This window comes from Condylura cristata, unplaced genomic scaffold (assembly GCF_000260355.1).
Source record: "Condylura cristata isolate star-nosed mole 26May11 unplaced genomic scaffold, ConCri1.0 scaffold00002, whole genome shotgun sequence".
NCBI classification, from domain to species: domain Eukaryota; kingdom Metazoa; phylum Chordata; class Mammalia; order Eulipotyphla; family Talpidae; genus Condylura; species Condylura cristata.
In genome coordinates, this window is record NW_004567103.1 from 14,451,103 (window position 1) to 14,463,704 (window position 12,602).

At 45.6% G+C, this 12,602-nt stretch overlaps 1 protein-coding gene across 2 annotated transcripts in view; it reads left to right on the top strand.

Moving 5' to 3' along the window:
• The first annotated feature begins 7,970 nt into the window (after positions 1–7,970).
• The window catches only part of MARCH4 (membrane-associated ring finger (C3HC4) 4, E3 ubiquitin protein ligase), a 95,668-nt gene continuing 91,036 nt past the window's right edge, over positions 7,971–12,602 (top strand). Inside the window, exons 1-2 of one of the 2 annotated variants that reach the window (XM_012728897.1) lie at positions 7,971–8,441; positions 8,689–10,649. In XM_012728897.1, coding sequence (XP_012584351.1) covers positions 10,131–10,649 — 519 coding nt within the window. In that variant the 5' untranslated portion in view covers positions 7,971–8,441; positions 8,689–10,130. Of the gene's footprint in view, positions 8,442–8,503; positions 10,650–12,602 lie in introns of those variants that run through there. The other variant, XM_004674312.2, reaches the window with a different exon arrangement.

The window sequence follows — 12,602 nt, forward strand, 5'->3', positions numbered from 1 at the left end:
ATTTCAAGAGGCAATTGTGTTTTCTAACTTTTTCATAGCGAGGTATTTACTTATACACACTAAGGTGCACAGATCTTAAGTGGATAGCTTAATGGATTCTTACACAATTACATACCCATGCAACAGCTCTCTATCTCCATAATTATATTTAACCTGAAAAAGGAGAAGTGATAAATGTTGCAGGAAGTGCTGGTATAAATCTCTTTACCTCCAGGTAAGATCATTTAGAACACAGTGGCGTAACATGCACGTGGATAGCATCACATACCTCTTCTTGTTATAATTAATAGACCCCAAGTCTCCCCTATTTTGAAAGAGTGTGAAATGTTCAGGGTAAGATGTGATGTGCATATTTCAGAATGCTATGGGGTTTGCTTTGTGTTTATATTAATTCTGTTCTACATTACATGCACAGATAAACTCTTGTGCTGTCCACTAAGGGAAATTTGACATAACTGTGCATCCCCCAGGAGAAGGTGGGCATATAAATTTAAAGTTTTATTATTGCTATGTATGTCTCTCAAAATCAATATTTCTATCAGTCTGCCTATCGATCTACATGTGCACACTGGGTAACCATTTAAAAGAGTTTCTTTTTAAAGCCACATTGCATTAAGTGGGCTCTTTGTTAAGATGAGTTACATGTACATGGCTAAGGTCTGTGTGGTGTGGGTCTCATTTGTGTATTTCTGTTTAGGACTATGCATGCTTGTATACATGGCCATGGCAGATTCCTCTAATTCCATGAATAATCACATAAAACTTGAACAAGATGCTCTTTCCAAAGACAGTTGGTGTGTGGAGGGCTTTGCTGCCAGGAAAGACAAAAGCCCTCACATTCAGGCACCAGATGTGGGATGGACACTTCAGAGCTCCTCCACAGAGGCTCAGGAAGCATCAGCTGAGGCGAGCTCTCCCTTTGTCCCAGCCCAACTCTGAGCAGGAAACTGCCCGCTCAGCACAACTGGGAAGCAGATTCTGTCTATCATGTCCACTGCCTCATTGCAGAGTTTTTGAATATTTAATAATACCATTTGCCTTCCCAGAAAAGGAGCTCAGAGAAGCCTGTGCAGCTCTGGGCACAGGAGATGCAGTGCAGCGTTGGGGCTGCTTGCAGCAGGGTCACCAATCATTGCCCATAAAAAGCACCTCATAGTGAGGACCCCATGAGAGGGCTCCGGGGTGAGGACACAGCAGGGAAAGGAGGCCATACGGATGGTTTCAGGCACCTGTCAGGAGCCTTGGAGAGGAAAAGGAAGTTCTGAGCTGGTATCAAGTGACCACAGCACGCAGCGAGAGTGAAATCAGAGACTTAATTTCCATTCACATATGGGAGCTTGGCACAAATTCAGATTACTGAAAAGTATGACAAAGACTGGGGAGGCCAGAATGAACCACATTGCTCTTCTGACCCAAAGTAGCTTCCAGGCCAGGAAACTGAGACCCAGACTGAGACCAACCTCTGCTTTCAGATAGCTTATCAGTGACCAAGCTATTGAGAGAACTTAAGACTCTGTTTCTATTCTTGGAATGGGTAGGTGATGCTGCAGTAACAAACAGCACCAGCTTTTCAGTTTCTTAACAAGGTAATTTGTGCTACCTTTACACCAAATCACAAAATGCCCAACCAGCTGTCCTAGGCAGCTGCTTTACTATGGTGGCTCAGCAAAGCAGGCTGCTTCAACCCGTGGCAACTTCCCTTCAACCCATCTGGTCCTCCACCAAGACTTGGGGGACATAGGACTGGAGCATCAAAGTGTGTCAGCCCATCAAAGTGTGTCAGCCCAACCAGAAGTCCCAACTCAAGGGCAACACTAGTTGTAAGATGCCCTCCTACTGGAAAGAGGGAGAGGAAATATCATTTTCTAAGAAGGGGAATAGAATCAGAAATATTGGTGACCACTGGAACAAACTAATCATAGCCACTTACCAGCTAATTGAGCTTGGATAAGTTACTTAACTCTGAGCTTCATTTCCCCAGAAGGGGAAGATACATAAGTTTAAGCTCATAAGTTTATTATGAAGATTATTTTTCTTTTGAAAGTTTACTTATTTATGTATGCAAGAACTGGGGTACAGGCCAGAGGTGCAGGGGGTGAGAGATTCATCAGAGTCAGAGTGGACAGCAGAACGGAGTGACTGAAATACACAGTTGAGAGGAGCAGCAGGAGGGACAGGAAAGGTCTGCTGTGCCATTGGGTCACCTCCCTGGCCAGGGATCAAACTCATGCTGCAGTGACTGCAAATAGCTTCATAGTGCTGCACTTTGACCCCTTGCGCCAACAGGGAGGGACCTTCTTGTGAAGATTAAATGAGATATGGCATCCTTCAGTTTCGCACAATGTCTGGCATTTTATAAGTGCCCAAGAAATCATAGACCTTCTTCCTATTCAGCAGTCAGAGTAACCTTTTGAAAAATAGAAACCCACTACTTAAAATCCTTTGGTAGCTTCCCAGCTTGTTTAAAATTAAGTGCAATGTCTTTGATCATTCTTAAAGGACTCTCCACACGTGATTCTTGCCCTCAAGGCTGAAGTCCTCTTCCATCACTCCTTCTCACTTGTCCTCGCCTCCAGGGCTGCTGGCCTTTTCTCTGCTCCCCTAACATGCTAGCATCTCATTCCCATCTTGACTCTGCTTGCTGATTTCTTTGATCAAAATGCTCAGCCTCAGATCTTCACATTATTCGTTTTCCAACTGTTAGGTCTTAATCCAGGAAGTCTTTCCTGTCCTCACCCTCTATTTCCCTCTGGTCAACATGTGCTTATGAGTCATTCCCTCTCACATTACCCGCCTTTTTGTTTAAATAGCACTAGTCACCATATGAGATTAACTTAGTTATTTACCTCTGTATCTGCTGTCTATGCTTGGTGTGACCTTTGTAATGGCAAGGCCTTCCTCTGCCTTGCTCCCTACTGTGGCCCTTCCCTTAGGGATGATCCAGGTCTCCCATGGTGAGTGTGTAGATCTCTGCTCAGCCCCTTTTCCATATCACTCTGTTGCTGCCTCTTGGTGTTGATTTGTACCTTGCTCTGTATTCACTCTTGGCTGGAGAAGAACATCAGCTCATAGACAGGGGGTGGCCAGTCTGCTCATGTGGTGACTGATCACTGGAGAATGAGGTCCTGGCATCAAGCTTCATCTTGCAGGCCAGTGATCTCCACAATGAAGGGCACATACAACATGTTTCAGAACCACTGAAGGAGCTAGTCAAATACATGCCTGATGTCCCACAACTAGATATACTACATGAGAATCTCTGAAGTGAGAGTTAATGCAGGAATCTGGACTTTTAACAAGCAGTGCAGGTGACATTTAAGGCACATGTAGGCTTGAGAAGAGCTCTTCTTCTATACACCAATTAAACATATTAAATATTCTTTTCTCAAATTTACTCTTGCATTGCCTTGTGAATGATCAATCTCTATCTGAAGTCAGAGTGAAGTAATTTGGGGCATGGAACAGAACCAGGGACATAGTGATTGATGTTCTCAGTGCCATTATGTATAACTTATTCATTGCTCTGTGTCAAATTACCCTCAAATTAGTGTGTAACTCACATTTGGGGATACTTATCTGCTCATTAAAAACTCTTTGAGAAGGATGGGATGGGGTGACACGAATTAGGAGCAAAAATAGGAGGCAAAATCCAAATCCAAATCCACTTCAAACTAACCCTTGTGAATGATTGAGTGAAAGGTCTGAGGTATTGGGTAAGATGAGGCTGTTCCAGATTCTTCTGACCCACAACTGAAAGAGGCCTATGGCTTGGAGAAATGACCATGTGATTGTCCTGGTGGTCTTAATTCATTTAACAAATATGTATTACATGCCCACCTCATGCCATCTCTGGCCCAGGCACATAGATGAAATGAATGCCCATTAGAATTTTTATTTTAAGAAGTTTCCAGATGTTTCTATTACACGTGAAAAAGGCATGTGTCTCATTATGTGATAGCTATTAATAACTTGTGTGTTAAGAGCAATTCTGCCACTATTCTGGAGGGGCTTTGTACAAAGAGTCATCTGTGACATAGTGGACAGCAAACTGTATTGAAGAATAGAAGGTATATGGGTTCTAACTCTTGTCTGACAGTTAATTTGCTGTAAGATCTTGGGCACAGAGTTACCAGTATTTCTAGACTGTTAATTCTCCCAGGGATTTCTGTAAACTCCTTTCTAGCCTGGGCACTCTCTGTGTAAGTAAGGAAGAAACAATAGAAGCCAGCAAGTTCCCTTTAGGGATCCCCCGGCTGGAGAACAGGTGCAATTTCCTCCATAATAAATCTTTTGTGAAATTCTGTATCTTCTAATATTTCTTCCTAAAGACTGTTCCTTGGAGCCTCTCATTCCTCTGTTCTTCTCCTATTTCTTATGACCCCAGCATCTCTGTATGTAATGAAATATATCTGAAAACAACCTCATTTAAAAGAATAAATCTATTAAAGAGCTGAGAAGTTTCTGGCGTGAAATGAAAAATATTGATTGTGTCTAACCTGTTAGCAATGAAATCCCATCCTGTTAATTAACCTGCTCTAGAGATAAAGTTTATTTCTGCCTTTCACCTTCAGCTCCAAATCTTTAAAACCATTAAAACAAGTACCTAGTCATTGAATAAATCTCCCAGAGTGGTGTTCAGGGCCTGTAGTGATCCGGCATCAGCCTACCTTTTCCAGTTTACTTCCAGCTATTTAGCTTCAAGCACCTTCCATTCTGGTAAAATGAAAGAACTAAAGTATTCTCTGTTCTCACTGCCAGAAATATGCTCCTTGGAGATTCCTCAGACTACTAAAAATGGAGCTACCATATGACCCCACAATTGTACTCTTAGGGATCTACCCAAAGGACACAAAACATAAAAACATTAATTCAAAATGATACCTGCACACTTCTGTTAATTGTAGCACTATTTACAGTAGGTAAATCCTGGAAACAACTCAAATGACCAAAACTAGATGGTTGGATCAAGAAGATGTGGTCTATATATGCAATGGAATACTACTTGGCAATCAAGAAAAGTAAACTCATGCCATTTGCAGCAACATGGATGGAGCTGGAAGGGATCATGTTCAGTGAAATGAGTCAGAAGGAAGAAGAAAAATATCAAATGATTTCACTTAGAGGAATATAAGAGAATCAAATAAGACATAGAGGAAAAAATATATTGTTATTACAATACAAAACAGAACACAATGAAACAAAACAAACGGACAATTATAAACCAGATATCCTACAGGGGCAGGAGACAGAGGGATTGGAGGAAGGGAGAGACGTGGGGGACTATAGTGATGACAGGTGGGCAAAGTGGTGGAGAGGGGAAGTAAGCATTGTTTAAAATGAACAATAATATAAATAGATACAAATTAATAAAAATTAAGAAAAAAAGAAATACGCTCCTCGGAATTCTGTGTATGTTAACTCAGCTCTACTGTCACTTCTTGACAAAAGCTTTCTGGTGGACTTTGCATCTCCTCTCTTCCCTAAATGCCCCTAACCAATAATTATGTCCTTATTCTAAACACTCCCAAAACTTTTTACACGTGGATAGCATTACGACTATACTGTGATACAGATATGCAAATTGTAACCTAAATTGTGATTACATAACTAGTCCCTTGAAAATGCAGTTCCAACTAATTCATTTTTGTGTTGCCCACATATTCCGATACAATGCCTTGTCTGTGATTGTTGTTCTTTCAATATTTTTTGAATGTTTAAATGGGGACTCATTGATTTAACATTTCTTTGTAATGACTTTCACTCTCCAGTCTCACAACACTGTTTCATCATCAGTGTAAAGAGACTCTAACTCAGTGAGGTGCTCTTCAGGATTTACATTACATTCAAAACAGGGCTCTTAAGTCTTTCAGTCCTTTTGAAGACAATTCTGTTGCTGCTTCCAACCCTTAACAGCTTTCTGTTTCTTAGAAATGCTTTGATACTAGTGGGACCATTAGGAAAGAGAAGCTTTTTTCTTTATTGAGGTAATTGGGCTACAACACTGTACATGATTTAGGGGAATAGGCTCACACCTGCTCAGGTGTAAGTCATCACCCCCCCCCACCATCAAATCACCCGCAGCCCTTTATCCTAGCCCACAGGGTCCCTCCCCTGCTTTGTTTCCACCCCTCCCCTCTAGCAACCATATGAATGAAATCATCTAGTATTTGATGACAGTTTTCTTATGGATATCATTTTTTCCCTGTGACTGAATTTGTTTTGTGTGGAATTTTTAATCTTGTTTCAACTTATTTGCATGACACCCTTGGACTTGCGTGTGTGAGTGTGTGTGTGTGTGTGTGTGTAGGTTGAAGGGGAGAAAAGCAGTAGCTTCACCAGAACAAAAAGACTGTTAATTCACTCAGTGTTTTTTGATCACTTACTTAGGTATTTTGTTATGTGCTGATGAATACTCATTCCTGCTTTCAAGGAACCCTGAGTTTTTTGTAAAGGGAGATTAGCCTACAATGTTATAATTATTATGGAGTGTGATTTGTGCAGTGTCAGATGCAGACATAGGGTGATAAGGAGCACAGAGAAAGTTCTTTGAGAATAGATGGATTTTTAAAATTAAGTTCTGTTATGTAGCACAGTGATCATGCTGATATCAACAATACATGTACTATGCAGCAACATCAGTGTCACCTTCAAGCCATTTACCATAGGCCAGGTCTCAGCCTCCATTGTGGGTGCTGAGGCATGGTTCAAACAAGCAGTCAACCAGGGGTAACCAAGACCCAAACCTAGGTCCTTATGCCTTAGAGCGTGTAGCAATGAATCATTCAAGGAGATAGCAGCAAAGGGGTAGTTTTTTTATGATTCACAGGGCTGAAACTTATGCCAATGATATTTTGGTGCAGAGATTTTGCATACTACTGTCTATGGCTTAAATATTTCTAAAGGCATTACCACAGCTGTGTAGATGACTCACCAGGATAACTTGTCCAAGTCTATGACCCTGAAGGTGCATGGTGTGTATGTGTGGTGAGAGAGAGAGAGAGAAGGAGAGAGGCTGGTGAGGAAAGCAAGAAAGCAATTCTAAGGTTTAAATGACCAATGTTTACAGCTGCAAATCCTGAGTATTTGTATAGACTACTTTAAGTTTTCTCTTTTTTCCTGCTTTTCATGTTTGGGGACAGTGTTCCACTCACCAGTGACTTCTTGAGAAAGATGGAATAAGGTGATATGAGTCAGAAATAGAAATGAGAGGAAATAAATCTCGATTTCAAATGATCTCTTGTTAGTAGCTCAGTGAAAAGCTTGAGTGGGGGAGAGCCTGGAGATAATATATTGGTTGGAATATTGGAGATGAGGTTGGAATATTGTCCTGGATTTATATCAGTCACAATAGGGGTGATGACCACTGCAGTGATGTGATGTGGTGGTCAACTCAGCTCAGCCACCATGCATGAGTACTTATCGCATGCCATCACTGAGCTAGGCACATAGGATCTGAATAGACCCACCAAGGACCATGTCCATTGGAGCTGAACTTCTACAAAAAAACTGGCAACAATGATGCCAGCTCCCCTTCCATTTGCAGCATTTCTTTCTCATGAGTTTCTGGTCTGAAGGAACTTAGTCTCTATGAAGTTCCACCTTCAGTGTGGAAAGAACCAAACTTATCTCATCCAAAGCCTGCAGATTGATATCTGCTTAAATGTTTGGATGAGCAGGGGCATGGTGTGCATTGAGGAGAGTAGTGACAGTTGACGGGGGTTCCTTGAGGGTGGTGGAAGACACAGATAATTTCCAGGTGGGGGAATATGAGTTAGCACCTGAATTGCTCTCCTCCACCCCACCTGCCTTTATTCCTCTTCCTTCACTTAGCTCCCTCTTCCCTTTCTAAATCCCTCCCTCTCTTCCTTCCCTTTCCCTGATCCCTCCCCTCACCCACCCCTCGCACAGTTCTCTCCGCTCTCTCCCTCTAATCTCTTTTCTCTCGTCTCCTTTTCCCTCCTCCATCCCTCTGTGGCGTCAGCGTCAGGCCTCCACTAGCGTGACGCGCGGGGTCTGGGTGGGAGCTGTCCACTCGTCCGGGGTGCTGAATGCAGCAGCCGCGGCCCTGGCGGCGGCGGCGGCGGAGAGAGGTGGTAGACTTCTCCACTCAAAAACCTTGATTCCAGTCGTCGGACGATCAGCTCACCGCCCCGCCACCTCCTTTCCAGTACCACCCCTTTGGGAACTGAGCCAGGGGGGCAGCAGCAGCGGCAGCGGGTGCTGAGCAACGGCAGAAGAGGAGACAACACCTGCCTGGAATCTGATTTGCTTCCTCTCGTCTTTTATGAGATATATTTATATACGGTTTTGTGGAGTCGCAAAAACCAAGCCTGAGCCAAGTGTTGGCTGCCTCCCACCTCGGCCACATTGCTTCGTTTCCCCCTCCTCACCTTGAGCTGGCACCACAAGCAAGACTTTCCTCGTTGCATCTGCGAAGAGAGGTAGCAACTGCTAGTCCAGCCAGCCAGAGACAGCGGAAAGGAGGGAGGGGCGCTGGGAGGGGGTAGAGCTGGCTGACTCGGTGCCTGGTGGGGGTAGCGGGGGGCAGAGCTGCCGTGAAGACCTGGCTGCCTCCCTTTTCCACCTCCACCGCTCTAGAAGCACTCTTTCCTGATATTTGAGCACCGAATTATTATTCTTCCACTAGTATTTCATTTTTTGAAATTATTATCCCTCCTCACTCCCCAGCCTCCCCCACCCCTACGCCCGCCTTGCCTCTGGTTGCATGGCAGCGCTGCCCGAGCGCGGGGGCTCAGGGCCAGCCCCCCGGGAAGGAGGAGGAGGAGGAGGATCATGAAGCCAGGAGTCACCGCCGCGCCGGACGGCGAGCAGCAGCCAGAGGACGAGCCGGAGCAGCCCCCGCCCCGGAGACACCCGGACGCCGACGAGCAGTTGCTGCTGCCGCCACAGCAGCATCATCCGCCGCGGGCAGATCCTGAGCAAGAGGAGGAGGGCGACGAAGGCCCAGAGGAAGAAGAGGAGGAAAAGGCGAGGCCACTGAGGCGCCCAGACCTGCCCTTCTGTGGACCCTTGCCCCTTGCCAGAAGGAACCTTTGATGGAGACAAGGGGAGGGGGCCACGGATTTATCGGCTGTCCTAGGGGTGGGCTGTGGGCTGAGATCATGTAACTACTCCTTCCTTCTGTTCCCGCCCACACGCCCCTCTTCTCTACCCCTCTCCCCCGCCCCACTACCCCTCTCCCACGGCCCCATACACACACTCTTCCTCTAGCCAGGGTCTTAAAGCTCAGCAAGGAGGAGGAGCTGCAAGGGTTAAAAGATCTTTTTATTCTTCCCCTTTTTTTCCCCCTTCCCAATCCCTTATTTTCCCACTCATATTCTCCAAATTGACTTTCCCCTCTCTGTTCAGCCCTTTGGCTGCAGAGGCAAAGCACAAACCCCTTGACCAATTTCACCTGCAGTCCCTCCCCCCACCGAACGGCTCTCTTAAAAGCAACTCTGGTGCTTCTGGGGGTTAATTGCCCCAGTTTTCTGCCCAAGAGAATTAAAACTTCTCCCTGCCTCCTCTCCTCCCTGCCTTGCCACCCCTCACCCCAGCCAATCTCCTGTTACCTGAGGGAAACTACCTTTTCTCTCTTGTACAAGCAGTTCTTGATTTTTTACTGAGCTAGTTTGCCCTAAGCCTAGCCCAGTCCACTTCAAATTTAATTTAATATCTTCCCCATCTTTTTATATAAAAGAGATTCCCCACACCTAGGAATTTTAAAGAACTCGGTTATTGTTGCCTGGGGAACTTTCTAACAACCAGACCTTGATCTCAAGGCCCTAACCTTTCATCTCCCCATTTTTTTTTTGGTCTCTTCTCCTACCCTTACCTGTGCCCCCTAAGTCAAAGGTAGAGAGACAGATACCCTGAACAAAGCCTAGAGTTGGGGGGAGACAAGAAAATCCTTTTGGGGGTTTGCTACAGGTAGAGTTCAGAAACAGTGACTCACAGTTTTCAGTCCTGAGCAATTTGTTTGCTAGTAGGAGGGGGTTTAAGAGGAGCCAGTGAGAAAGTACCCCCCTCCCCCCATAATACAGATACTCTGTGGACCCACTACAACCACCCTATCTTCCTCTGCAAAGACTCCAACTGCCCCTCCCGGGCGCTCTGCTTCCACTGGGCACATGCTGATGCCCCTGAGTGGGCTGCTCTGGTGGTGCTGCTGTTCCTGTGCCTGGTACCTCTGTGGATTGTGCGTCCCGGCTCCCCAGATGTTGCGCCACCAGGGTCTCCTCAAGTGCCGCTGCCGCATGCTCTTCAATGACCTGAAGGTTTTCCTGCTGCGGCGCCCCCCTCCTCCAGCGCCCCTGCCCATGCACGGTGAACCCCAGCCCCCCGGTTTGGCGGCCAACAACAATACCCTTCCGGCTCTGGGTGCCGGGGGGTGGGCAGGTTGGAGGGGCCCTCGAGAAGGAGTGGGCAGGGAGACCCCTCCTTTGCCACCTCTACCACCTTTGCCACCTTCTTCTGTGGACGATGACTGGGGTGGCCCAACCCCAGAGCCACCTGCCTCTCTGCTCAGCAGTGCCTCCTCGGATGACTTCTGCAAGGGGAAGGCTGAGGACCGCTACTCACTGGGCAGCAGTCTGGACAGTGGCATGAGGACCCCGCTCTGCCGCATCTGCTTCCAAGGGCCAGAGCAGGTGAGAGCTTTTTCCTTTCTTTCGCTTCCTTGTGGTCACCCCCGGTTTTCCAGATTGCTACTTGAAGCATTATACTGTCTGGCTTGAGAACGCTAACTTTTAAGAACTACTTAAAGATGTTTCTTGTGGTTAAGTTTGCCTGTGAAGTGTTGGGGTTCTGGCGGAGCCTGTGGCTCAGTGGCACCCTAGATTTTGCAATTGCTTTCCAATGCTTGTGTCTTCGTTTCCACCCAGAAATTCCATAAGCATCCTCAAACTGGAAGATCCAGAGTCAGAATTGATGAAGTGAAGGGACTTAACGAGCCACGCATACTTGTAGCCCTTTTCTCTGATTTCCCCCAATCTGCTTTCAGTCCAGATTCACACATTTCCACCTCTGAAAGGTTGCCAAGATCTTCTCTTTCCCTATTTTCTTAGACGGAAATTCAGTGAGCCCTAACCTATTGTTCACTTTGAGGCTATCCCCTCCCCTACTGTATTGAAATCTTCACTGTAGATATGGAGAGGGAATCGAGGCCCAAGAAGATGCCACAGTTTGCTAATACAGACTCAGTGTTGGCAGACTGTGTTCCCTTGTTTGAAAGCAGGTGGGTAAGTGGACAGAGAGTGAACCTAGAGGCTGGAGAAGGAAGCTCCTCCTCCCAGCACATGAATGTAGGATTTCCCTTAAACTCTCCCTATCCTGTTTAGGGGATGCCAAGTACTCCTTGGACCACGGAGCCTTCCCAAGTCTGAGTCATTCATGTTTTCACACACACACACACACACACACACACACACACACACACACACACACACACACACACACACACCATCCCTCCCAGCTCCACTTCCAATAGAGCATCTGCAATACTGGAAAACATCTACGCAATCTTCTGAAGTCATGAATTGTTTCCAGGGAACTCCAGGTGGGAAGGGCTCATCTGAAAATCTGACCTAGCTGGTGAGGCTGCAAAAAGGGTGCCCTGAGCAGAGTCACTTCAATAATTTCCCAGATAGAAAGGAAGACTTCAGGGGCTCCCAGAAAAAGTGGCCTACAGTGGATGCCAGATTGATGCTCCTGGATGGTGCTGGCTCTTGCTGAGTTTGCTCTGTGAGAGGCAGTTTTAGCTGATGTTCCATTCATTTAACCATTGTTCTGAGTGGGCCAAGCACTTCAGATGGCTGGGGCCAACTTCTGGGCATTTCAAGAGGAGATGAGATAGTTTTCAGTGTCAATAAATATCTCTGAAAGATTGAGGGCTTCTTATGACTGAAGTCTCTGAAGTCCCAAGTGAAGTTCTGGAATTCTGCTAGGCAAGAAACTTAGGATGCTGCTCAGTGCCTTTCTTTCACCCCTTCTCTCCATTTCCAGTGCTGCAGCTCTAGCAGAGACACCAGGTGGAGTGGCTTGGCTGAGAGCAAGAGTGTTATCACACTTTGGGGTGCTCCTGGCCAGAATCTTGCCCCAGTGAGGACCCTCACCTTTTCTGAAAGAACAAATCATGTCTCTTCCTAACTTAAGCTATTCCTTTCTTTTCTCATATAGGCTGGTTCAGATGTGCCATAGGGGCTGCTGGGAGGATGACTTCTGGCAAGAACACTCTTGTTTCTAGAAAGCAGGGCAGGGTATCTTTTCAAATGATATTTCTCTTCCTGTGTAAACTTCTTCAAATCACTTTATAACTGTGGGTCCTCATTCCAACTTCTGTGATTTAGAGACATTTCCTTTCCCCTTCTTTTATAAGTATGTTGGAAGGATCTAGAAGATAATAAGCATGAAATGCCTTGGAAGGGGTTAGTATGAAATGGCATATATTTATGATCATAGAAAATCCATGTTTTGTTGAAAAAAGAAAGGCATCATGAGAAAAGTTTGTGGTGTGTGTTCATGATACAGAGTTTGCTGGAGATCAGGAGCTTTCATGTCTTGTTCACTATTTTCATAATGTGTCATAAACAATGCAGCAAATA